Genomic DNA, 23073 nt, shown 5'->3' on the forward strand with positions numbered 1-23073 from the left:
CACTCACTCCACCCAGAGGATGGAACTAAAGCTCCAGGAACACACATCTATGCTCCTGGGCCTGTGGACCCTGCACCAGCCCTCTCTCCCCTGCTCCAGGAGGGTCAGAGAGCCCCTGAGCAGCTGGGGGAAGAGCTGCGCAGCAGGGCAGCGCTCAGGTGCCAGGCAAAGAACAGTTTTAAGAGGGTGGAACCTGTCCACTCTCACCACCTCACACCGGGAGCACGAGGGAGGCACCAGGGAGCGTGCTCCTTTGGGCACTGCTTGTCCTCTGCCCACCTGGAGATTCTCCGAAGGGCATGCCGTGCAGCGATCTTTCTCCAGCTGTTGGGCACCCCCCCCCCAGTACCTCTGACCATCTAACAATGCCACGTGAGAGGCATCAGCCCAAGTGCGGCCAGGGCACATGGGCACCAGAGGACTGAGAACAGGGACAGAGACACTTGAAGTAAACGTGGCCTACAGCCACCAATGCTACAGGGCCTGCAGTTCTCCAGGGCGCTCCCCGAGCTCAGCTCTGGGGCACATCTGAGGCCCAGACAGCTTCGGGACCGGAACACTGGGCCCCATTGGTTAAAGCTTGGCCTGGAAGAGGAGCCCCTCTCCCCTCCCTTCCCCCTGCCTCCCCAGAGAGGTCAGCAGGCTTCCCCCGCCGGAGATCTCAAGCCCTGGGACCCGGCCATAATAGAGTCAGATTTATTTTTTGTGGCTGAGAAGAAACCCCCTTTGCCCAGTTTAACAACAGCCCAAGTGGAGGCAGCCGGGCGAGGCTGATGCGGAGTCCAGTCCCCCATGGGCAGCCCAGTTTCAGCTCTCCAACCCCATGTGGCTCGCCGGAGGCAGGTCGGGTGTGATGTGGGGATACACAGGCACTTACTGCCCCACCGTGGGCAGCTGAGCACTGCCTGCCTGGGCTGGCACACGCCACGAAGGCCCTGCTGAATCTCAAGCGTGCTGGTTCGGAGGCTTTGGGATCCCACTGCAGTGCTGATTCATGCAAAACGGCCATGCTGAGGTCACGCTCCCAGTGGCCCGAGCCCTGCGCACGCCACAGGCAGGAGGGTGAGGGGCGCCTCAGTGGCTCCCATCACCCCGCGGCATCCCATATTTCTCCGTGTATCTCCTGTGGGGCAGGAAGAGTCCATTAGTCAGGCAGCAGAGGAGTGCGGGGAGGGAGTGGATCGCCCCCAGGATGGCAGCTGGAGCAGCCTCCTATTCACATCAGAAACTGGATGCCAGGACTCCTGGGTTCTATTCAGATGGCATCAGACTGAGGGGAGCTGCCTCCCCAGCAACAGCCCAGAGGACCTGGGTTCAGAAACCACCAGACTGGGCTTGGGGGAATAACTCAGTCCCAGCACCATGTAACGGAGGGAGGGGGCGGTGCCTCCACGGTGAAGGGTGACCCTCCACGCTCGCATCCCCTACGCTCTGCTCTGGGCCCCCTGAAGGTTGGAAGGGACCAGTGGCTTATCGGCTCCGACCTTCTGTAGAGCACAGGCCCCCATTACCCCGCCCTCAGCCCCATTACTTGCATCTGACTAAAGCGCAGAGACCAGGCACTTACCCTGCAGCACCATGGTTCCTCGAGATGTGGCCACGACCCTCCTGCCACCCCCTCGCAGTCCAAAGCCCAGATGGCTGAGGACTGCGAGAGCAGTGACAGGTCACGAGGAACCACTCCCTGGGGGGTAAGTAACAGCTCTCTGCTTTTCGGCTCCGTGTCAGCGTGGATCCCTCTGCAGGTGGCTGGCAAGCAGCACACTCTCTGCACGATGAGGGTGAGCCAATCGAACAGACATCAGCTCTGCTCTCCTGAACTTGGCATGTGGCTGGCTGCCTTAGCAAGCGCACAACGTTTAACCCAGCTGCCTTGCAGCGTGCAGCAGTCTGGAAGCAGGCAGGTGCTGCTGCTCGATCCCTAGTGGAGTGTGCCTGGCCATCTGGAGGGAGAGCCTCCCTAGGCAGCTGAAAGCAGGTGGCTCTGCATGGTGTGTTCCACTTGGAGATGCTCTGTGATATGGCCACAAAGAGGAACCCTGAAAGGCCTGGATTGTTGGGTAACAGCACAGCTTTGGCAATGTGCAAAGCATGCAGACGACGGGTAGGTAACGGGCTGGGTCAGGTGGAATTCTGAGACCACCATAGGGTGGAACCTGGGCACAGTTTCAGCACCACCATGTCCCTGTGGAAGGACATGGAAGGACTTGGTGCTTGCTGACCTTCAAGCTGAGGTGATAGCCAGACCATCTTGGTAGTCAGGTGGCGGACGGTTAACTCCTAGGCAGAATGTTACAGGTTATTGTGATGTCTTAGGAGCTTTCACATACCTTTTTTTTTTTTTTTTTTTTTTTTAATACAACTGAGCTTATAATTACGGTAAATTTTTAGGCCCCATTATCACAATCAGTCCCATGTGAGTCAGGTCTCTAACTGGAAGACAAGCATAAAGGAGGCCCCTGGAGGAATTCTGATGCCGTAGGGTGGGAGAAGTCAGAATACGACTGTACCACGGTGTGACGTGCAGATATTGCAGCAAGGTGAGAGGTAAAGCAGAATTTAGCACAAGATCTTTGGCACAAGAGCTTCTGCTGGGTCAACATAACAGGGAGTTGCCCATTTGGAGAATTTCTTCCATTTCGAGGAATAAGCTTTCCTGGTGCAAGTTTTCTTGTTTTACATAAAAATATCCTGGCAGCAACTGCACCCTGCAAGTTCAGTAGGGCTCAGCCAGCCAGCATCCAGGCCCTCTCAGTGCATCTCCGATCTTGGTTCTGAGCTATTATACTGATACAAGCCGGGAGGAATATTGGGGGAGGGTAGGACGCCGCCCCAGGACATTTGTAACAGGTCAGAGCCAAAACTCTCTTGGCCAGTGTGACGTTATGAGTGTGATATAATATCTCACTGAAAGATGACCGGGCCAGAAAGAGTTAATTAACTCACCTCACCGACTGACCTGACCCACGGGTGAATCTTAAGGACTGGTTAGGAAAATATGTAAATAAATAAAGCTTTGAAATGCAGTCTGCATTGTTAGAGATCTCAAGGGTAAATGTTTGCTCAGGTCTTGTGATGTAAGCAAACAAGTCTTGTCTACTGCTATAGTTTTAATTCAAAGATCAAAAAAGGAATATTAGCATTTATGATGATATTTAAGTGAAATAGTATTATTGTCTATATGTCTCTTTGAAGGTTGTGAACTGTTTAATGGATAAATTACCCTGTGCTAATTGCCAGGATGTTTGGAAGGAGAATTAAGCCTATTGTTTTCTCAGGCCGAAAGGCTGCTGGAAATGTATAAGAACCCTGGGACACGATCCTTCTTCATCTCAGATCTGCTTTGGGTTTCAAGAGGGGGAAACCTTAAGTCATAAGGATTGAGATCCCCAGTCATTGACTGGAGCCCCCTGAATATGCAAATAGGACTATAGCCTATGGACTGTTTCTAAAAGGACTTTTGGCAACTACAAGCTCACCTCTGCTATGCATCTGAACCTCAAGAATTTAATATACATACAGACTTGAATTTATCTTTTAACCAACATCCTCTCTCTCTTCTTTTTACATAAATTTTAGCTTGTGACTATAGCATGTATTTTGGGTAAGATCTAAGTTATAATTGGACTGAGTGTGTGGCTGATCCTTTGAGATTGGAAGAATCTTTTCTTTTATATGATGAAGTAAGATTTTCAGGAATCATCATCATATCTGACAGGTGAGTCTGGATGGAGGCCTGAGGCTGGGTACTTTAAGGGAACTGTGTTGTTTGGACTTCTGAGTAACCAGAGAGGTACTATAGAAGCTGTTCTGTGCTGGCTGGTAAATCTAAGTATTGGAATAACCACCAGCTTCTGGGGTTTGTTTGCCCCGTTTGGTTTGCAGTTCACCCTGATTGAGGGACCTCAGCTGGCTCCCACGGGCAGCACCGTCACAGCCAGTAAAGGGCTAATAGGATGAGTATAGCCATGTCCTGTCTATCTTTTGTCAGGGGAGAAAGGCATCCAGCAGGGAACCTGGGCTCAGGCCTCCCCGGAGCAGAAGTTCAGACCCTTGGTGTTGTGCTCTGTGGCCAAGAAGTGTATGGTGGGAGTCTAGGATGGACTTCTGCAGGGACCGCTCGTGGCTAGCCCCCTGGTCTGCTCAGGAAGTCAGCCAGGCTGTTGTCGACCCCTGGAAGGAGGACAGCAAGTGGGGTCGGCCATGTGGATGGTACTATTCCAGGTCAGTGCCGACCCCTCGAAGGGGGACAGCCAGTGGGGTCGACTCATGTGGGATGGTACTATTCCAGGTCAGTGCCAACCCCTGGAAGGGGGACAGCCAGTGGGGCTGGCCGTGTTGATGGCACTATTCCTAGAGCTTGATGGCTTCCAGGAAGATCGAGTGCTGCCCAGATGTGCTGTCAGGATTTGCACGGTGGAGTTTAGCAGAACGGGCAGGAACGCTACATAGGCCCTCGGCTCCAGTGCAGTCATGGGTAGGTTCAAGTCATTGTGAGACCACGTGCCTTGCATCTGCGTGTCCCTGATGTATCCATGATAAGAGCTGTCAGGGAGTGGCCAGAGAATGCCAGCCCTTTTCTCACGCTCCCCAGGTGAGCTCTCCCAGGATCTGATGGACTGTGACCAACTCGTTCATGATGTCTGGATGGGGACTAAATGGACCACAGCCACTGCTGTGATGGCCATTGGTGGAGTCTGGCAAGTGGCATCACATATGCGCATGTCGGCATGTGCCCTGAGAGTCCCAGACACATATGCACTGTCAGTCTTGCCTGTAGATCATTTACCTCTGACTGAAGAAACTGGAATCCAACCTCCAGCAGGTAGGCTCGGGCTCATCTGGAATCAGTCGGAGCTCCTGTGAACTCTATTGTCGGCAACAGCGTGAGATATTTCTTTAATTCGCAAGGAGCCCTAGTTGCGAGAACAGGGAAAGGTCGTATTGTAAGGCTGTTCCTGTCTCCTGCTGGGATCTGTCTGTGATCAGCTAGTTGTCCAGGCCTGGACAGAAATGGATTCCCTGTCTCCTTACATGTGCTGTGTTTACAGCAAGACCTTTAGTGCACACTCAGCACTGGAGAGTTTGAAGGGCAGAACCCTGCACTGATAATGGTCGGGCCCTACTGTGAATCTAAGGTTCTTCCTGTGGGCTGGGTACACACCCTGCAAATCAAGCGCTACGAACCAGTCTTGAGCCTGGGGAGAGGTGATGATGGAGGCAGGTGTTACCCATCCTGACCCCAAGACAGTGAATGTGTTCGGTCAGCGTCCTCAGGTCTAGGATTGGAAGATGACCTCCCTTTTCCTTTGGAGTAAGGAAATACCAGGAGTAGAAGCATCTTCCCCCAATCTCTGTTGGGATCTTTGCCATGGCTTCTAGGTGTAGCAACAAGGCTTCTTCCGCTTGTAGCAAGCTCTCATGGAAGAGCGATGGGTGGCCCCAGGCAAAGATTTGTAACGTCCATTTATCTGATGTGATGGCAGACAGTGCCAGGTGGAATGGGGCTAGGTAGCTTCTGAAGGTTGTTTTCTCTAGACTGGGTCCAGTGCAGCTCTCGACTGTCTTGTTGATCCATTGACGTGTGACGGAGCAGGTGTGCTGCCAAGGAAAAGGAAGGTTGGTGCCCATGTTGTATCTTGGGAGCTTCTTGGCATGACATTCCGACTGTATGGGGTGGCAGGACAGTGAGTGCTGCTGAGGCTGGGGATGCAATGGCCTGTGGAATGGAGGGGTGCAAGCCCCCAGAGAGTGCAAGGTGGCTTTTGAGTCCTTCAGTGAGTGCAGAGGGCTGGCCCCTGTCTCGCTCAGCAGCTTGGAGCCTTCACAGGGTACATCCTCATTCACAGCCTGGAGCCACAGTGCACTGTCTGTGGTCACTGTGTTGCCTAACGACCTGGCCACAGTCAGAAGCATTGCCACCAGCTGCTTTACATCCTTGAATTCTGCTCTGCTGTCCCATGTTAGGAAGTTGTACTTGGCCAGCAGGGCCTGACAGCTAGCCATGCACAGCTGCAGCGAAGCTGGAGTATGAATTCTTCCCAAGTAGTTCGAGACACCTGGAGTCCTTGTGCTTTAGCTCAACCTCAAAATTTCTTGCCTAGCAAATACGACAAAGGAAGCTGGGTCAGCTGAGTGCACAAGAACTCAAATCCCATGGAGGCTGGTACCAGGGACTGCGTGTCAACTCACTTCACCATTAGCTTCCCTGTGGCCACAGCCCATTAGCTGGGTCCAGCAGTTCCCCATGTTGGCTGGGAGGGTGATCCTGTTAGACCAGAAGCCAAGAGGGGGTCAAACAGCTTGTGAGATTTCTCCAAGATGCCGAGGGTCTCAGCCACACTCAAGCTCCCGGAACAATTTAAAGTCATCCAGTGCTGAAGACACTGGTGATAATGGGGGAGATCTTCAGTATCACGTTGCTCTGCCCCGGAGCTGGCTGTTCCTCGTATTCACGTGTCAATGGCCTGCTTGGGGTGGGGGGGTTGCAGGGAGAGATCTTCCTTTTCCTCGATGGTGGAGACTGGCTTCTCCATGCTGGCCATGGTGGGCTGCAGCATACCACAGGGCCAAACCATGTCGCAGGAGTACAATCGACTCTGGGTGGCTCAGGTGCTTCTCCAGAGCCGGGCTCCATGCTGGCAGGGCTCCATCTCCCCAGCCCTTGATCTCGCATGGGGCTTGGAGGCTTTGCAGTCTGTTCTTCATTTCTACCTCGCTGCTCAGAGCAGCCCCTCTTGGTCCCTGAATTTGACCCCAGAGGTGCTGGTGCCAGCTTCAACATGGACGCTGAGGCTGGCTTCAATGCCAGTGTTTTGACGGATCCTTCCTCAGTGCTGGGTTCTCAGTGCTAACCTGTGACACTGCCTGAGCCTGCCCAAGATGGTGCTGCTGCTGGAGCTTGTTTCAGGGGCTCTGACAAGACCTTCATGGACTGTTCCAGAAGGTGGAGTTTCAACCTTGCGTCTCACACCTCCCAGTCTGGCAGAGAAAGCCAAGCACAGTGAGTATGCAATTCCCCCAGGTAAGAGAGACAACCACAGCATCCATGCTTCAGGGGAACGAGCCCAGCGCAGGACGGACCGGGCTGGAAGCCCACAGGGCAGAGTCCACTATAAGGAGCCTGTATGGGCAGGTCTGACCACTGGAAATCAGTCCCGATGGTGGGATCAGTTCATGGCTGACAAACAGTCCATAGAAGCGATTCTGAGGACTTTGGAAATTTTGACAAAGTTTAGCCTGAGCTGAGAACTCCTGGCTGCATTTCAGTGCCATGGGCGGTCACGGCTGCCCCACCTTTCATGCATCGTATGGGAGAGCGAGGCAGCAGCGGGCTCATGCCAGTAGGGGCAGACGCCGCTATTCCGAAAAGCCTCCGGTCTGGTGTGCATGAGGAGCATGCTCACCCACAGCGGGATCTACGCTGACACACAATGAAGAACTAGCATGGGCTAAAATGTATGTTCCAGAAAGGCAGAACCAGACGTACCCCAAGGTTTGGCTCCCACAGGAGTCCTCTTCAGAAACTAGGGCTCTTTGGCCTGCCTATGTGGAATCCCCAGTCAGGGACCCCTCCCCGCTTCCCCCAGGAGCCTGGCTTTGTAAGCCTGGCTTTGTAAGCCCAGTACTCCCAGGGCACAGAAGGCCGTTCATGTCAGCCCAGGTCACACTGCACTCTGTCTCTGGAAGCAAAACAACATGGTCGTTAGGTCTGGATGCTCTGACGAGAGTGCTGAGATACATGCTCTAGAAAAACTGGAGAAGCCCCGTTCTGTCAATGAGTCAAATTCTCCACAGGGAAAGCCTCTCCCCTCAGCTCTATCTGCACCTGCTTTCCCTCATCCCTGAGAGATGGAGAATCCACCACTGCCCCGGGAGTTTGTTCCAACGGTTAATCACCCTCATGGGCCTTAGTTCTAATTGGAATAGGTCTGACACACTTTGACCTCCAGTGTGGGTCTCGTTCTGCCTCTCTCTGCTAGATTAAAGAGCCTTTAGTCCCCAGGATTTTCTCTCAGTGAAATCAAGTCACCTCTCAGTCTCCTTTTCACTCAGCTAAACAGAATGAGCTTGTAAGTCTCCAGCTGCCAGGCATTTTCTCCACCCGCCAACCGTTTCTCTGGCTCCTTTCTTTATCCTCTCCAGTTTTCCAACACCCTTGTTTAAAATGCTGCTCCAGAGCTGGGGTGGCATTTCAGCACCGGCTGCACCAGTGCCGCGTAGACAGGAGAATCCTCACCCTACTCCTATGCATACTCATGGCTCCTCAGGTTTGTACTCCCCAGGACCTCATCAGCCCGTTTTGCCACATGCCAGGTGCTAATTTTCTAACAAGAATGTGGTGCAGGCACATCACAGGTGCACAGTTACCTTTATCAACCACACTCACAATACCAAAGGATTAAATCCGGCTTGACAAGCCCCATTTGCCATAAAGTCACATGGACTAGCATTAATTATATGCCTATCCTTTAATTTACTGACTGAATACAGCAGGGAGCGGATAGCCCTATGTCCAGCCCAGGGAGATGGTCCTATGGGTGCTGACAAACTGGTGACAGCTGCCCCAGAACCATGGAGAGGGTCACATGCTGGAAAAAAGAGCCAAATCCAGCCACATTTTCCTGCCTGCTTTGTGCACAGCTCGGTGCCCCTAGCCACCACTCTGTGCTGGGAGGCAGGGTTCTGCTGGGCATCAGCACCCTTGCCCGGAGCTGGGCAGAGCAGATACCGACCCAGGAATGCCGACCACCCTTGCTGTGACCATGGCAGAGGCAGGGGTCATAAGATGCAGAAGGGACTCACCTCCTGGCGTAGGCATACAGCACATGTTTCCGCTCCTGCAAGGACAAATGCCTCTCCACAGGGGACTTCGCAAAGAGCTTCACAGAGGGCTGGGGGAAGAGAGCATTCAGGGAGCAGCCACACTGCATGGCAAGGCAAGCTGCCAAGTAGCCCAGCACCTCCCCCTCCACCTTATCATGACCTCAGCGCCCACGCCTCTCATGGAGAGCGTCAGCACTAGAGGCTGCAGAAGTCTCCAGTCCCATTAGCATCACGGGCAGGAGCTTGGATGGCCACAGCTGACCTAACCCATGGTGCCCAGCTCCCCACACTGCCAGGCCATGAGTTGGGTCTAGCGAGGGAGAGGTAGCCCATCATCCCCGTTCCTGGCCCTGACTTATCTCCTTCCTTGGCAGTCCCAGCTCTCTCAAACCCGCTACCAGCTCTTGGGGGCAGGCCCCAGTGCAGCCCTGAGAGTGCCTGTGGGCCAGCGGGTTCAGCCTCCCCAGGTCCCCCTCTCAATGTCCCACCAGCAGGCACCTTGGAGGAGGATGAAGCTGCAGGGCACTGAGAGCTGGAGACCGCTGGAGTCTGGGACGTCGATGGAGCAAGCAGGCCAGGCTCCGGATCCTTGTCCTCAGGGAGGAGGGGCACCTGGCCCTCCAGGAGGTTGGCGATGGTAGTGTCCACGCAGTTGGTCTGGGCTGTGGGGACACAGGGGCTTGGTTAGAAGGGGAGCTGCTGCTGAAGCTAAGGGACCTGTGCAGGGGTTCTCCATGTCCCAACAAACCCCATAGCACAGCAGTCCCCAGGCCTCCACGCCGGGTGTTGTGGAGCTCTGTGACAGGAGATGAAGGACAGCAGCCAGCCTCTGCCCCATAGGGTCTGCACGAAGGTCCCAGGTATGCGCTTACCCAGGTCTCTCCTGATGGTTCCCAGAGACACATGTGGGAGCACTTCCTTGACCCGCTGGGCCATCTCCGTGATCCGCACATCCTCGGGAGCAAGAGGCCCGACACCAGCCAGGCTGGGCGATGCCCTTGGCCTGGCAACCAAGGACTGGCTTGAGGCTGCAGGAGCAAGAACAGAGGGCATGAATGGGCAGCCCAGGGGAGAGTGCAGGGTCCCAAGCTACGCTGGCCAGGGGAGCGATGACCCGCTGGCATCTCTAGCTTCTACAGGTTCTATAAGGGGACCCCCCACCTCACCAGGTCTGCCCTTATCCCAGTCTGGACAGGCAGGCTGGGGTAACACCCTTTCCTAGGAGTGCCTCCTGCTTCCCCAGGGAGGAGGCTGGCACTGGAGGAGAATGTCCCTTTCCCTCCCCCAAGTGTGAAGCTTTGACAGCAGACCAGGGCAGCCACCAAGGCAGAAAGCAGGCAGCGGGTGGGGCTCTGCCAGAGCCCAGGCACGTGCTCTGCAGCAGGGAAGGCAGACACACCTGGGGCAAAGAGATGAGGTGGGGTGTGTCTCAGCCTCTTCATATGCTCGGCTTTATCTGCAGCAGTGAGTCGCGTAGAAACCACACCCAGCTCCACGGCCAAGAGCTACAGAAAACATACAGGAGAGAGTCAGCAGTCATGCCCAGGGCAACAAGATCCAGGGATCGGTGCGCATGTGCGGCAGCACCACAAATGCACGGGTGCACCCAAGTGTAAGGTCTGAGGCCTTTTACTGCTGCCACATTAGGACAGGAGCAAAGAAGCAGAAAGTCTCATGCTCCCATTCCATCTAATTACATTAAAACAATGAATTTTGGGGCAGTTAAGAAGGCGGCGTTCCTGTCCTAATAGCACCATCATCACCAGGTAAAGAAACAGATCTTAAGATGTTTAAAGAAAATGTTGTTTGATGCATTCTGCCTGGCAAGGAATCACTTATCAACAGCTGAGTGATCGTGAAATCCCTACTTTATTGCTATGCCTCTATGGTCCCCACTTCTCTACTGTTTATCTCTAGTGTCTATCTGGTTCTTTGTTTCTATCTGTCTCGTGATTAATTTTGCAAGATTTAAATCAACTGAGGTGGTGGTGTATGATTGGTTAAACAATTGTTTCACAATATGTTAGGACTGGTCAAAGAATTATTTTGCAGTACTTTAGTTTAAAATGATTGGTTAAGGCAGAGGTGGGCAACCTACGGCCCGCAGGCCACATCTGGCCCGGCCTCTGAGCTCCTGGCTGGGACACTAGCCCCCGGCCCCTCCCCTGCTGTTCCCTCTCCCCCGCAGCTTCAGCTCACTGCGCCGCCCAGGCAGTGCAACTGCAGAGCTGCAGCCTGACCCGGTGCTCTGTGCTGCGCGATGGCATGGCTGGCTCCTGCCACAGCCACCAGTGCTCCAGGCAGTGTAGTTACGGAGCGGGGGGGTTGGACAGAGGGCAGTGGAGTTCGGGATGGTGGTTAGGGGGTGATGGTGTGGATAGGGGTCGGGGCAGTCAGAGGGCAGGGAACGGGGTGTGTGTGTGTGGATGGGTGCAGGGGTCCTGGGTGGCGGTCAGGAAGGGGGTGGGGGGTTGGATGGGGCAGCAGGGGGCAGTCAGGGGCTGTCAGAGAGAAGGGGTGGTTGAATGGTGCAGGAGTCACGGGGGGTGGGGGTGGGAGCATTCAGGAATGAGAGGATGGGTTGGGTGCGGTTCTGGGGGCAGTCAGGGGGCAGGGGAGGTTGGATGGGGCAGGGATCCTGGGGGAGGAATCAGGGGGCAATAAGTAGGGGGAAAAAGGGGCAGGGGCCAGGCCACACCTGGCTGTTTGGGGAGGCACAGCCTTCCCTAACCGGCCCTCCATACAATTTCCGAAACCTGATGTGGCCCTCAGGCCAAAAAGTTTGCCCACCCCTGGGTTAAGGTGTAGCTAACCAGGACTCAAGTTTAACTAAATGGGGTCCAAAGAGAAATTCTTTGCAACCTAATTCAGATACAGCCCAAGATCAGAGCTGCCAGACCTCAACATCCTGACAACTATCTCGTGCAGAAGCTGGAGTCCCTGGACCAGTGGCTCTCAACCTTTCCACACTACTGTACCCCTTTCAGGAGTCGGATTTGTCTTCTGTACCTCCAAGGTTCACCTCACTTAAAAACTACTTGCCTACAAAATCAGACATTAAAATAAGAAAGTGTCACAGCTCACTGACAGGTTTCAGAGTGGCAGCCGTGTTAGTCTGTATCAGCAAAAAGAACAGGAGTACTTGTGGCACCTTAGAGACTAACACATTTATTTGGGCATAAGCCTTCGTGGGCTAAAACCCAGTACGCCTTGTTCTTTTCACTATTTCCCTATTACTGAAAAATTGCTGACTCATTTTTTCTGTATGAAATTTTAGTTTGTATTACCTTTGCCAGTGCTTTTATGGAAGCTTGTTGTAAATCTAGGCAAATATCTAGATGAGTTGATGTACCCCTAGAAGACCTGTGTACCCCCAAGGGAACAAGTACCCCTGGTTGAGAACCACTGCCCTGGACAACCTGATCCTGACTGGCCACCAGGAAAAATGTGCATGCCTTATTGGGAGCGGTGAGCGTTGTATGCTTAGCATGTGTATTCTCTTTTGGTAACTGTTAATAAATAGAGTTTAAGGATATTACTGTGTAAGGAGCTTTTTGCTGGTAAAAGGCCCGGCAAACCTGCAGAAGAGTACGCCCTGAGCGCTAGGAACTGGGAAAGGGTGTGGGTGCCTACATTAACTAGGTTATGCCTTGAGCCCACAGAAAGATAAAGGTAGGGTGTCCTAGAGTGCGCGAGTAACAGGGAGATTGCCACAAATACTGGCACTCTGTTAGCTATTCGTGCCAGACAGCACCACTCTGCATTTGACAGATTAGAAATCCTTGGTACCTGCCTAGCAGTGTCACGTGCCAGCTCTCTCTGCTGTGGTAAATTCCATTTCTATACCTTGATTCCCCTTAGCCAGCCTGCCCATGTCCACTGAAGTTAGCTCCCCCTTGAGCTGTGGAGGGGCAAATAAACAGCAGGCCATGAAGGATATGGCAAATTCAGGGGTAACAAATACGGGCCCAGGGATACCTCTTCCATCCAGAGACACACCCTGGCCCCTCCTTGGAGATGTTTTCTGTCCCCAACACTTAGACACTGCTCACACCCACCGATCCAGTCCCAAGCCTCCTCTAGGATGCCCTGCAACTGCAGCAGCCCCAGATCTCCCTCCCCCAAGCCCCTCCTACCTCCTGAACTCGGAGCGCAAACTCCTCATTCGGCTCATCAGCTTGTCTGAAGACAGGCGGCATCCACCTGATGGGAGACAACAGCACTGGGCTGACTACTCCTGGCGTGGCTGAGAGCCTGGGCCCCATGGCCCTTCCCTGAGTCCACCGTGAAACCGAGCTGCCCAGGCCCAGCAACAGGGCCAAGCCCCAGTGGCAGCAACGCAAGCAAGCAATGTGGCAGAGGGAGGTGGATTGGGAAGGGGGGGTTGCCAGGGGAGGAATTGAGCCCATTTGATTTAGACTCATTAACTGCCAGGAAAAGGGGTGTCAGTGGCCTGTTAATGTGGTTCCCAGACCCAAACTGGGAGGAGCTGCTGCCCCAGTGAGGGCAGCGAGAACACAGAGGCACCAGGGTCAGACCCAAGGTGTGGGCAGGAAAACTGCACTATGTAACACAGCCTGAGGGAAAAGGACACAGCCTGCCCCGGGCTCTCTGCTGGGACAGATGCCACGTGGACCCTTTCCCCAGCCCAGCGAAGGGAAGGAGAGCTCCCCCACAGATCCAGCTCTCCCTCTTTGAGGGATTCTCTTTAGCCTGCACTGACACAATGAGGAAGAGAGGACAGAGGGAAAGAACCCAGCAGGTGGCCCTGCTCAGGGACTGTGCCCTCAAGAGCAGGGGAGGTTTTGCTCACTGATACCCCCAGTCTGAGCTGTATGCTGTAAGATGGACATGCTGAGCCGCTGTGCCAGCCAAGGGGGGATGGAGATCAGCTACGCCCTGGGATTCACAGGGAGAGGGGCCCAGCCTGAATTGCTCAAATGAGCGAAGAAGGGGAGTGTCAGGAAAAGCCTCCCAGCAGGGAGAGGGATTGACTTGAGGGAAAGGCTGAGCCAGCTGCAGGGAACCACCGAAGCACAGAGAAGGCAGGAGCTGAAAAGGGAAAGACAGCAGAGAAATGTGGGGAAAAGGACTCAGGGAGACCAAGGCACCCCTCACTGGTACTGGATCCCCCTCCCTCTAACAGGGGACGAACCCCTCTCAGGAACCAGGGGCCCAGAAAGAGGCTCCTCCCACACCAGGAACCTGGAAAGGAGAAAAGCAGGGACTCAGCCACCCAGCTGGACAGCCTGGGACCCGGACCCAGGAGTGGGACACAGCAAGGTCTCTCAGCAGGACTGAATAAGATAAACACAGCAGGGCCCTGCTCCACCCCCTTCCTCAAAGGAGAGCGAGAGATAGTACCTTACTTGATAAACTGTGAAGGGAACAAAGAAGGTCCAGAGCAGCTCTGTGATCCAGGAGGAGTCGGCCACACTCTGGGGAAGAGAGCACAGTGAGACTCCGGCTGGGGACAGAGCCACACATAGCCAGCACACGGACATGCCCAAAGGAAGGGAGAGCGCACAGCAAAGACCTGCCCTGAGGCAAAACCAGGCAGGCTGCTTTCTCACCAGGCAGAACTAAGAAGGACTGAGATGATTGGGGATGTGGATTATGACAAGGAGACACGCATAGGACTAGCACCAACCGATTACATAGCTCCAGGGCTTGCCCCACTCCTACCATCAGAGCAGACAGGTGTGTCCCCGTCCCCACTTGTAACTGACAGAACCTGCTCACGGATGAAAGACTGGCAATGGCTTCAGGCCTATGGACCATGAACAATTTTCTGGACTCACAGGAAGGCCTACTCTCTTGGCCAGAATCATAGTAAGTAAGCATGTTGGACTCAGTGACCTTGCCTGGATCTGTTTTGGGCACTAGGATGCCTATTACACAGACAATTCATAGCTAAAGAACACCTGGACCAGACAGAACTTGATTTTCCAGACCCGTCAAGACCTTGTGAGAGAAATAGGTTGTATGGGAATTCAGACTTTAAAAACTTATTTTTATTTCTTAAATGGACTTCACTGAGAGATTTTAAAGTTACTTCTCTATCAAGATGAAACTTTCAAAGTGTTTGACTTATGATTTAATTCCTACATATCTAGATTATTAAATTGTTGATTGAGAGAGTAATAACAAAATTTGACCAAAATATGTCTAACTTATTTTTAATGTTGCTAATGGATGAATGTTGACTGGCTGGTTGTTACCAGGACTCTTCAGAGACTTTTATAGGATTTTTTGGTCAAATTTTCCATACATTGGTGACAATATCATCTCAAGACTTTTTCACTCCGGTAAGACCATGTCATCTTCCTCACCAAGTGGTCCCATGTTGTTTTTCTGATATTTTGGAGAGTCAGATTTACAGTCTCTGTGGTACGCAAATCACCAATGATATGACGTAAGTCACAATATATCAAGAGGCCACATTAGCCAGAGACAAGCCTCTCCCCACACTCAAAGGAGACCCCACTGGCAAGAAGCGATGTGCCAGCAGCATCTGTCTGGCTCAGGGACTGCTGCTCCATTACCTTGAGAATTTCCTTTTTCTCTTTGGTTTGTATTAAATGGGAGGTGTCCCAACCTTTACATTCCCCAATTGTAAGCTGTCAAAGGGTGTCTGAGAAATGGTCTTCAGTTTTAAAGTCTCAGACACCCATCAAAGTATGTCCTACATTCTGTGTTTAGAAGCTCTAAAAAAAATTACTGCCAGGTGTGACTTTTGGCACATAAGACTGGTTAAACTTCCGCTCGTCACAGAGTTTTGTTGGAATTTGTTATAAACTCTCTGTTGGAGAGTGGGGTAGGAGGGGTTTAGGACCACAACACAAGAACTGAAAGCCAAGGAAGCAGCTTTGTAACTGGCTCTGAAATCATTCAATAATTTGGTTTCAGTATTAAAACATTTAACACTCCCAAATCATACATTTGATTAACTGGTAAAATTCCTTATTTGGGGTTTATGAACAAATGGACAGCTTCCTCCTCAGGCTTTATAAAGGCGGATTATTTGTTGTATTAATCTGGTGATGTAATTGCAATCCTGTATTGAAAGTACCTAATTGATTTGATAGTTATATTGTTTAATTTGTAGTTCAGTTTAGAAGTATTAACAGACGCTTAGCTGATATTTTCTGGATTTTGTTCAATAGTTTTAATAACATTTATGAAACTGATACAGAGTCACATTTCTTTCAATCAGCACTGTAGGTCCAGACCTTTTGAGGACTGCATGGATAACAGCTGGCCAATTTTACTTCAAAGGAGCTCCCCTCAATTAGCCTTTGGTTCTCACAGACTGGCACTGTGTGGCTAGAACTCCTGGAACTTTCCTTGGTTATCCTGACAGCCAGTGACAACCCCTGGATGAAAGAGACTTACGTGGGGTGGGGGGCTTTTGTCCATTACTTCTTAGAGTCTGTCCCTTTGCTTTCCTTATTTCCTGCTCTAAGTTGTGGGTCTAATGGGTGTCTGGGAAGCCAAGCTGCTCTGACAACACACTTTCCAGATGCGGTCCCTGCCTGCTTAGTAGGCCTCATCTGACCCTGCTGCTGAGAGAGGGAATCTGCACTTGTGAGACTGACCCAGGCCCCAGCTTTCAGCCTGAGCAAATATTCATGGATAAGGGTGTCTTTGCTTGCCCAAGAGGGGGTGCTAGCTCTGGCTCCACGAGACAGCTGTATAACCACCCATCCACCTCTGCCCATTACAGAGCAACTCCTTCCTTTCCCTCAGCCCAGCACTTTATCGCTGCCTCTGTTAAATCAGTTTCCCTCTCCTCAAGCCCCAAGTCACAGCTTTAAGGGAGCTGAAAACGTCATGGTTGCAACCCAGTTAACGGTGTCACGGTCAACATATTAACACTAGCGTCCGAGAGGAGAACCGGACTGTGCTTCATGTGCAAGCCCTGAACTCAGCCCCGTGTGCCCGGCGGAAGGGTTATGTAGTCCCACAGGGGATAATCGCGCTTCCTGATCTCATGGGGTATTGTGAGAATAAGTGCGTTAAAATTGGTGGGGTGCTAAGATACTAGTGATGGGACCCAGAGAGGAGCCTTGCCTAGCAGGTCGATAGATCACAAACGTACCAATATCGCCACTGGAACTTAAGAGGTGTGTGAAAGGCAGAGCTGATGTCAATGAAATTCCCTGGGAGGAAGCAGAACGCCTGCCTCGCATGGCCACCGAGAAGTCTGACATGGAAGGAAAGAACCCCAAAGCACAGGAGTAGGCCACAGGGCACAAAGTAACGGCAATAGTAACCCTCTAGCCACGACCCCCCTAAGCTATACACACCCATTATGGGCTAGGGGCTCTTTTCCCCACACCTCTAGACTCACCACAGCAATTAAGGGCCTCTGAACTTGCAGAGCCACAGGCTGAATCATGTCCAGGATTGAGAATGGCCAGGAGCTGAAAACGAAACATCTCAGTGATTAACAAGGGCCACAGAGATGGGCTAAGGCAGTCCTGTCCCCAGGAACATCCCCCACCACCACTACCTGAAGCGAAGAAGGCCAACTCGGCCATTAGTGGCTGCCTCCTCTGGGAACAGCAGCAGAGGTGGATTCCCCCCATGGGACGAATACACCTTCAGGGAATCCACCAGCTCTGCCCGGCTCCCCACCGCCCCCAGCTCCATGAATCCCCGCGACCAGCAGATGAAACCCGGCGTGCCATTCAGCGCAGGCTGCAAGAGAAGAGCAAGGGCAAATTAGTGACCCCCACCCGGTCTCCCTGCTAAGACTCCAGCCTGCTGGTCGATTTGGGTCCTGACTGCCTGAGAGCCCTTCCTGCCCCCGACACTACAGCAGCATCAGCAGCTGGGTGTCCTCCAAATGGCCCCCAGCTGTGAATGGGAGGAGAGGGGCCTTGGGTACAAGATTTATCATCCCTCCCCACACCAAGTGTGCTGCCTTTCAAGACTCCGCAAAGTACAAGTCCTTTCAGGGGAGAGTGCTTATTAGGGCTATCAATTAATTGCAGTTAACGCACGCGATTAACTAAAAAAAATAAATAATTGCAATTAAAAAATTCATCATGTTTAATCGCACTATTAAACAATAGAATACTGATTGAAATGTATTAAATATTTTGGATGTTTTTCTACATTTTCATATATATTCTATTCTGTGTTGTAATTGAAATCCAAATGTATATTATTTTTTATTACAAATATTAGCAGTGTAAAAATGACAAACAAAAGAAATACAGCGCTACCTCGATATAACGCCACGTGATATAACACGAATTTGGATATAACACAGTAAAGCAGTGCTCCGGGGGAGGTGTGTGTGTGTGCGCGCGCGTGCACTCCGGTGGATCAAAGCAAGTTCAATATAACGCAGTGAGATTTTTTGGGTCCCAAGGACAGCGTTATATCGAGGAAGAGATGTAGTATTTTTCAATTCATCTCATATTGTAGTGCAATCTCTTTGTCATGAAAGTGATACTTACAAATGTAGATTTTCTTCTTGTTACATAACTGCATTCAAAAACAAAACATTGTAAAACTTCAGAGCCTACAAGTCCACTCAGTCCTACTTCTTGTTCAGCCAATCGCTAGGACAAACAAGTTTGTTTACATTTACAGGAAATAATGCTGCCCGCTTCTTATTTACAATGTCACCAGAAAGTGAGAACAGGTATTTGCATGGCACTTTTGTAGCTGGCATTGCAAGGTACTTATGTGCCAGATATGTTAAAAATTGGCATGCCCCTTCATGCTTTGGCCACCATTCCAGAGGATAAGCTTCCATGCTGATGACACTTGTTAAAAAATGTGTTAATTAAATTTGTGACTGAACTCCTGGGGGAAGAACTGTATGCCCCCTACTCTGTTTTTTACCCACATTTCGACATATATTTCACATTATAGCTGTCTCAGATGATGACCCAGCATGTTGTTCGTTTTAAGAACACTTTCACTGCAGATTTCACAAAACGCAAATGTGAGATTTCTAAAGATAGCTTCAACTTAACATTGCAGTTATGTTCCTGAAAAATGCAACATTAAGTGACACGATGTTAAGCACATCCAATTTCCCCATAAAAATTAATGTAAATGGGGGTGGTTAGGTTCCAGGGAAAATTTTTTTTGCCATACAAAAGGCATTATGTACATTTTTAAAAAGCAATTTAATACGGGTACTGTACTTTAGTTGGGAGGTGCCCCCGGCTCACCCCACACGGGCATAGCCCACTGGCACTGGAGATGAGGCAGGCAAGGAGGCTGAAGGTGCTGTTAGGCTGGGAGAAGCACGTTGCGTAGCAGCGGCAGCTTCCCCTACTCTGAAAGCAGCAGGGGTGGGAGTTCAACCCTTAGCCCATTCACTCCTCCCTTTCTCCCATCTTTGATCTCCCTCTTCTTCCCCCACACCTCCTCCCCCTTTACTTCCCATGCTGAGTCTTCACTCCTCCCCCCTCCCTTCTAAACGCCACAAGTCAGCTGATTGCCCTGGGCAGGAGGCAGGGGAAAGAGGGGGAGTCTGCACGCTGAGTCCTCGTTCCTCCCCCCCTTGGGCAATCAGCTGGCTTGCGGCATTTAGAATGGAGGGGGAGCCTGTGCGTTGAGTCCTCGCTCCTCCCTCCTGCCCCCAAAAAGCCGGAAGCCAGCTGATGGCCGAGGACAGGAGGTAAGGGAGGGAGGGGGGATGCCTCCTACCCAGGGTAATCAGCTGACTTGCAGCATGGGGGGTGGGAAAGAACCTGCACGTCAAGTCCTCGCTCCTCCCCCCTCCCTTCTGCCCCCAAGATGTGGCAAGCCAGCTGATTGCCGCGGGCAGGAGGCGGGGGAAGGCACTGATCCGCAGGGTCTGCCAGCAGGAGGACGTGCTGTGGGGAGCATAGGGAGGCAGCCAGCTGTGGAGAAAGCAGGAAGCCAAACAACGCAAGAGTGGAGCATTGCACAACTTTAAATGAGCATGTTCCCTAACTGATCAACAAAATAACAAAACACCGTTAACCATGACGACTTAAAGTGAGGAGTTACTGTACAGCACTTGACCCAAGGTTTAAGAATCTGAAGTGCCTTCCAAAGTCTGAGAGGGACGAGGCGAGGAGCATGCTTTCAGAAGTCTTAAAAGAGCAACACTCCAATGCGGAAACTACAGACCCCAAACCACCAAAAGAGAAAATCAACCTTCTGGTGGCGGCATCTGATGCAGATGATAAAAACAAACATGCATCAGTCTGCACTGCTTTGGATTGTTATAGAGCAGAACCAGACATCAGTATGGACGCATGTCCTCTGGAATGGTGGCTGAAGCATGAAGGGACATATGAATCTTTAGCGCATCTGGCATGTAAATATCTTGCAATGCCAGCTACAACAGTCCCATGCGAACATCTGTTCTCACTTTCAGGTGACACTGTAAACAAGAGGTGGGCAGCATTATCTCCTGCAAATGTAAACAAACTTGTTTGAGCGACTGGCTGAACAAGAAGTAGGACTGATTGGAGTTGCAGGCTCTAAAATTTTACATTGTTTTATTTCTGAATGCAGTTTCTTTTTGTTTTACATAATTCTACATTTGTAAGTTTAACTTTCATGATAAAGAGACTGCAATAGTACTTCTATTAGGTGAACTGAAAAAACACTTTTTTTATAGTGCAAATAATTGAAATAAAAAAATATAAAGTGAGCACTGTACACTTTGTATTCCGTGTTGCAATTTAAATCAATATATTTGAAAATATAGAAAACATCCAAAAATATGTAAACAAAAGGTATTCTACTGTTAACAGCGTTATTCTTCATGATTAATTTTTATAATTGTTTGACAGTGCTGGTGTTTATTATTTCTATTGTCAGCAGTGTTATTTGGCTAGACCCTCATCATATAGCATCGCTCAGTGCTTCCTGGGCAGATGCAGGCGGCCCTCTGTACTCACAGGAAACAGCCAGCACCCTGGGAAAGCCCCAGACCCAGCTGTGCTTCCGCTCACGTCTCTTTAAAGAGCCAGGAAGGGGAGGCTGAGGCTACATGCTGCTTGGGTGGCCCGGTTCTGTGCTCCTCCTTTACTTGAACGAACCACAACCCAACAGCACAACACACAAGCCTAAAGAGCAGCTCAAGGCTTGTTCCATTATTCACTAATAAAGAGAGACCCAGGAGCCAGTCCCCAGTCCCTGAACAGGTCACTAAGTGCTTCTCCTAGGGGAAAGGCTGAAGGGCGCAGCCCCAGACCCCTGCATGACTCACGGTATTGCACGAGGTCAGTAGGTTGATGACACTGTGGTCGAAGTGCGTCACGTGGTTGGCAATATAAACCCTGACATTGGCATCTCGAAGATGGGGGTCACTTTGCCGCACAAACAGACCCAGCACCGAACACATCACACGCACGATAAACCTAACAACAGGAACAGAGACCCCCCCAACCCCATTGTGACCAGAACTGGTTTGATGACCAGTGAATAAAGACGAGACTAGCAAGGGCTATACAGACACTGCAGGATTAGGACTGAGGGGCACCAGAGGTGTGTCGTGGGGGGGGGGGGGGGGAAGGGGATAGGGTGAATGGGAGGAAGCTCAGGGCTGAGATAGCAGGGGCACTAGCTACCAGAACTGTGTGGGGAGAGCTCAGCACTGGAATCGTGAGGGAGTGGCTGCGGTTGCACTTGCTGCAGTCTGTCACTGGGGCAAAAGATACCTGTTGTCAGGCTGCACGTATCATGGGGCTCAGGCCCTAGAGTCACCAGCAAAGGAGCCTCCTTGCTTGGGACTGGGGATGAAAGGCCTGGTAAGCACAAAAGGCACCAGGACAGAGCAACCACAATGCCAACCTGCACACCACACCTAACAGCACAAGCCCCAGCGGGTCAGGGAGAGGCAGCTCCAACTCCATGGGGAACTGGGGGGCTCCACAGGATTGCCTTGCAGACAGGTCAGGGATGGCTATTTGCTGGATTTTTGGGGTGGGAGACTGACAAGAGACCCAACTCTCCCCGGGCAGCCCCGCACGCACCCTAACCTCCGGAGCAGACTGTCAGGCAGGGCGCAGCTGACCAGGAAGACGTGGATGCCGATGAAGAGGCGCAGGAGGAGCAGACAGAGCCCCACGGGGGCGTAGAGCAGCAGAGCCAGCAGCAGGAAACCATCGCTGGGAAACCTGACAGGGAAAGAGAGCTCGGGTCAGGGTCCGACACCAGCCCCTGGCAACAGCCCCCGCAAGCAGGCCAGCCCCCCCCACCCCCTCCTCTGCCAGCCAGGCCAGTCCCCACCCTCTCCTCTGCCAGCCAGGCCAGTCCCCCCCCTCCTCTGCCAGCCCCCTCCCCAGCCCCCACTCCTCTGCCAGGCCCCCCCCTCCTCTGCCAGCCAGGCCAGTCCCCACCCCCTCCTCTGCCAGCCAGGCCAGCCCCCCCCCCCACTCCTCTGCCAGCCAGGCCAGTCCCCCCCCTCCTCTGCCAGGCAGGCCAGTCCCCCCCCTCCTCTGCCAGCCCCCTCCCCAGCCCCCACTCCTCTGCCAGGCCCCCCCCTCCTCTGCCAGCCAGGCCAGTCCCCCCCCCTCCTCTGCCAGCCCCCTCCCCAGCCCCCCCCGTCGAGACACCCCCGCCCCCGGGGCTCTCACCGGTGCGCGTCAAACAGCCGCTCAGGACTCGAGGCCGGAGGCTCCATCCCGGTCCCGAGCCGCCGCCTCAGCGAGGCCCAGGACCCGCCGCCATCTTACTCACGGCGGCCGCTCTCCGCGCGGGGCCTTCTGGGAAAGTGAACCTGCGTCCAGCCTGAACCGCGCGGGACTCCATCTCCCGGCCCGCCCCGCGCCTCGCTCCCGGCATGCCCCGCGCGGGACTCCATCTCCCGGCCCGCCCCGCGCCTCGCTCCCGGCAAGCCCCGCGCGGGACTCCATCTCCCGGCCCGCCCCGCGCCTCGCTCCCGGCATGCCCCGCGCGGGACTCCATCTCCCGGCCCGCCCCGCGCCTCGCTCCCGGCATGCCGCGCGCGGGACGCCATCTCCCGGCCCGCCCCGCGCGGGACTCCATCTCCCGGCCCGCCCCGCGCCTCGCTCCCGGCATGCCCCGCGCGGGACTCCATCTCCCGGCCCGCCCCGCGCCTCGCTCCCGGCAAGCCCCGCGCGGGACTCCATCTCCCGGCCCGCCCCGCGCCTCGCTCCCGGCAAGCCCCGCGCGGGACTCCATCTCCCGGCCCGCCCCGCGCCTCGCTCCCGGCAAGCCCCGCGCGGGACTCCATCTCCCGGCCCGCCCCGCGCCTCGCTCCCGGCATGCCCCGCG

General features: G+C 53.1%; 1 protein-coding gene across 4 annotated transcripts; it reads right to left on the reverse strand.

Moving 5' to 3' along the window:
- Nucleotides 1-680: 680 nt before the first annotated feature.
- AUP1 (AUP1 lipid droplet regulating VLDL assembly factor) lies at nt 681-22548 on the reverse strand. 4 transcript variants are annotated; one of them, XR_007773433.1, is made up of 13 exons: nt 22413-22548; nt 21810-21953; nt 21044-21194; nt 17342-17529; nt 17180-17252; nt 14191-14264; nt 12963-13029; nt 10226-10331; nt 9699-9854; nt 9325-9488; nt 8806-8894; nt 1568-2280; nt 681-1123 (listed from the first exon to the last, which is right to left on the reverse strand). XR_007773433.1 is itself a non-coding variant. In XM_050946087.1 (12 exons), exons 1-12 carry the CDS (start codon nt 22457-22459, stop codon nt 1075-1077), a joined length of 1308 nt encoding a protein of 435 aa, XP_050802044.1. In that variant the 5' UTR covers nt 22460-22548; the 3' UTR covers nt 681-1074. The 4 variants fall into 4 exon arrangements, 2 of the variants coding, with proteins under 2 accessions (XP_050802044.1, XP_050802045.1); XR_007773432.1 differs by lacking the exon at nt 1568-2280 and adding an exon at nt 7490-7682; XM_050946087.1 differs by lacking the exon at nt 1568-2280.
- Nucleotides 22549-23073: the final 525 nt, after the last annotated feature.

Source organism: Gopherus flavomarginatus, chromosome 3 (assembly GCF_025201925.1).
Source record: "Gopherus flavomarginatus isolate rGopFla2 chromosome 3, rGopFla2.mat.asm, whole genome shotgun sequence".
NCBI classification, from domain to species: domain Eukaryota; kingdom Metazoa; phylum Chordata; order Testudines; family Testudinidae; genus Gopherus; species Gopherus flavomarginatus.

Coding starts and splice junctions, on each gene's coding strand:
- AUP1 (XM_050946087.1), bottom strand. CDS start 22,459: ATGGAGCCTCCGGCCTCGAGTCCTGAGCGGCTGTTTGACGCGCACCG. Junction 14,265..17,179: donor AGAGGCCCTTAATTGCTGTG/GTGAGTCTAGAG, acceptor TCTCTTCCCCAG/AGTGTGGCCGACTCCTCCTG. Junction 13,030..14,190: donor TTCACAGTTTATCAAGTAAG/GTACTATCTCTC, acceptor GTCTCCCATCAG/GTGGATGCCGCCTGTCTTCA.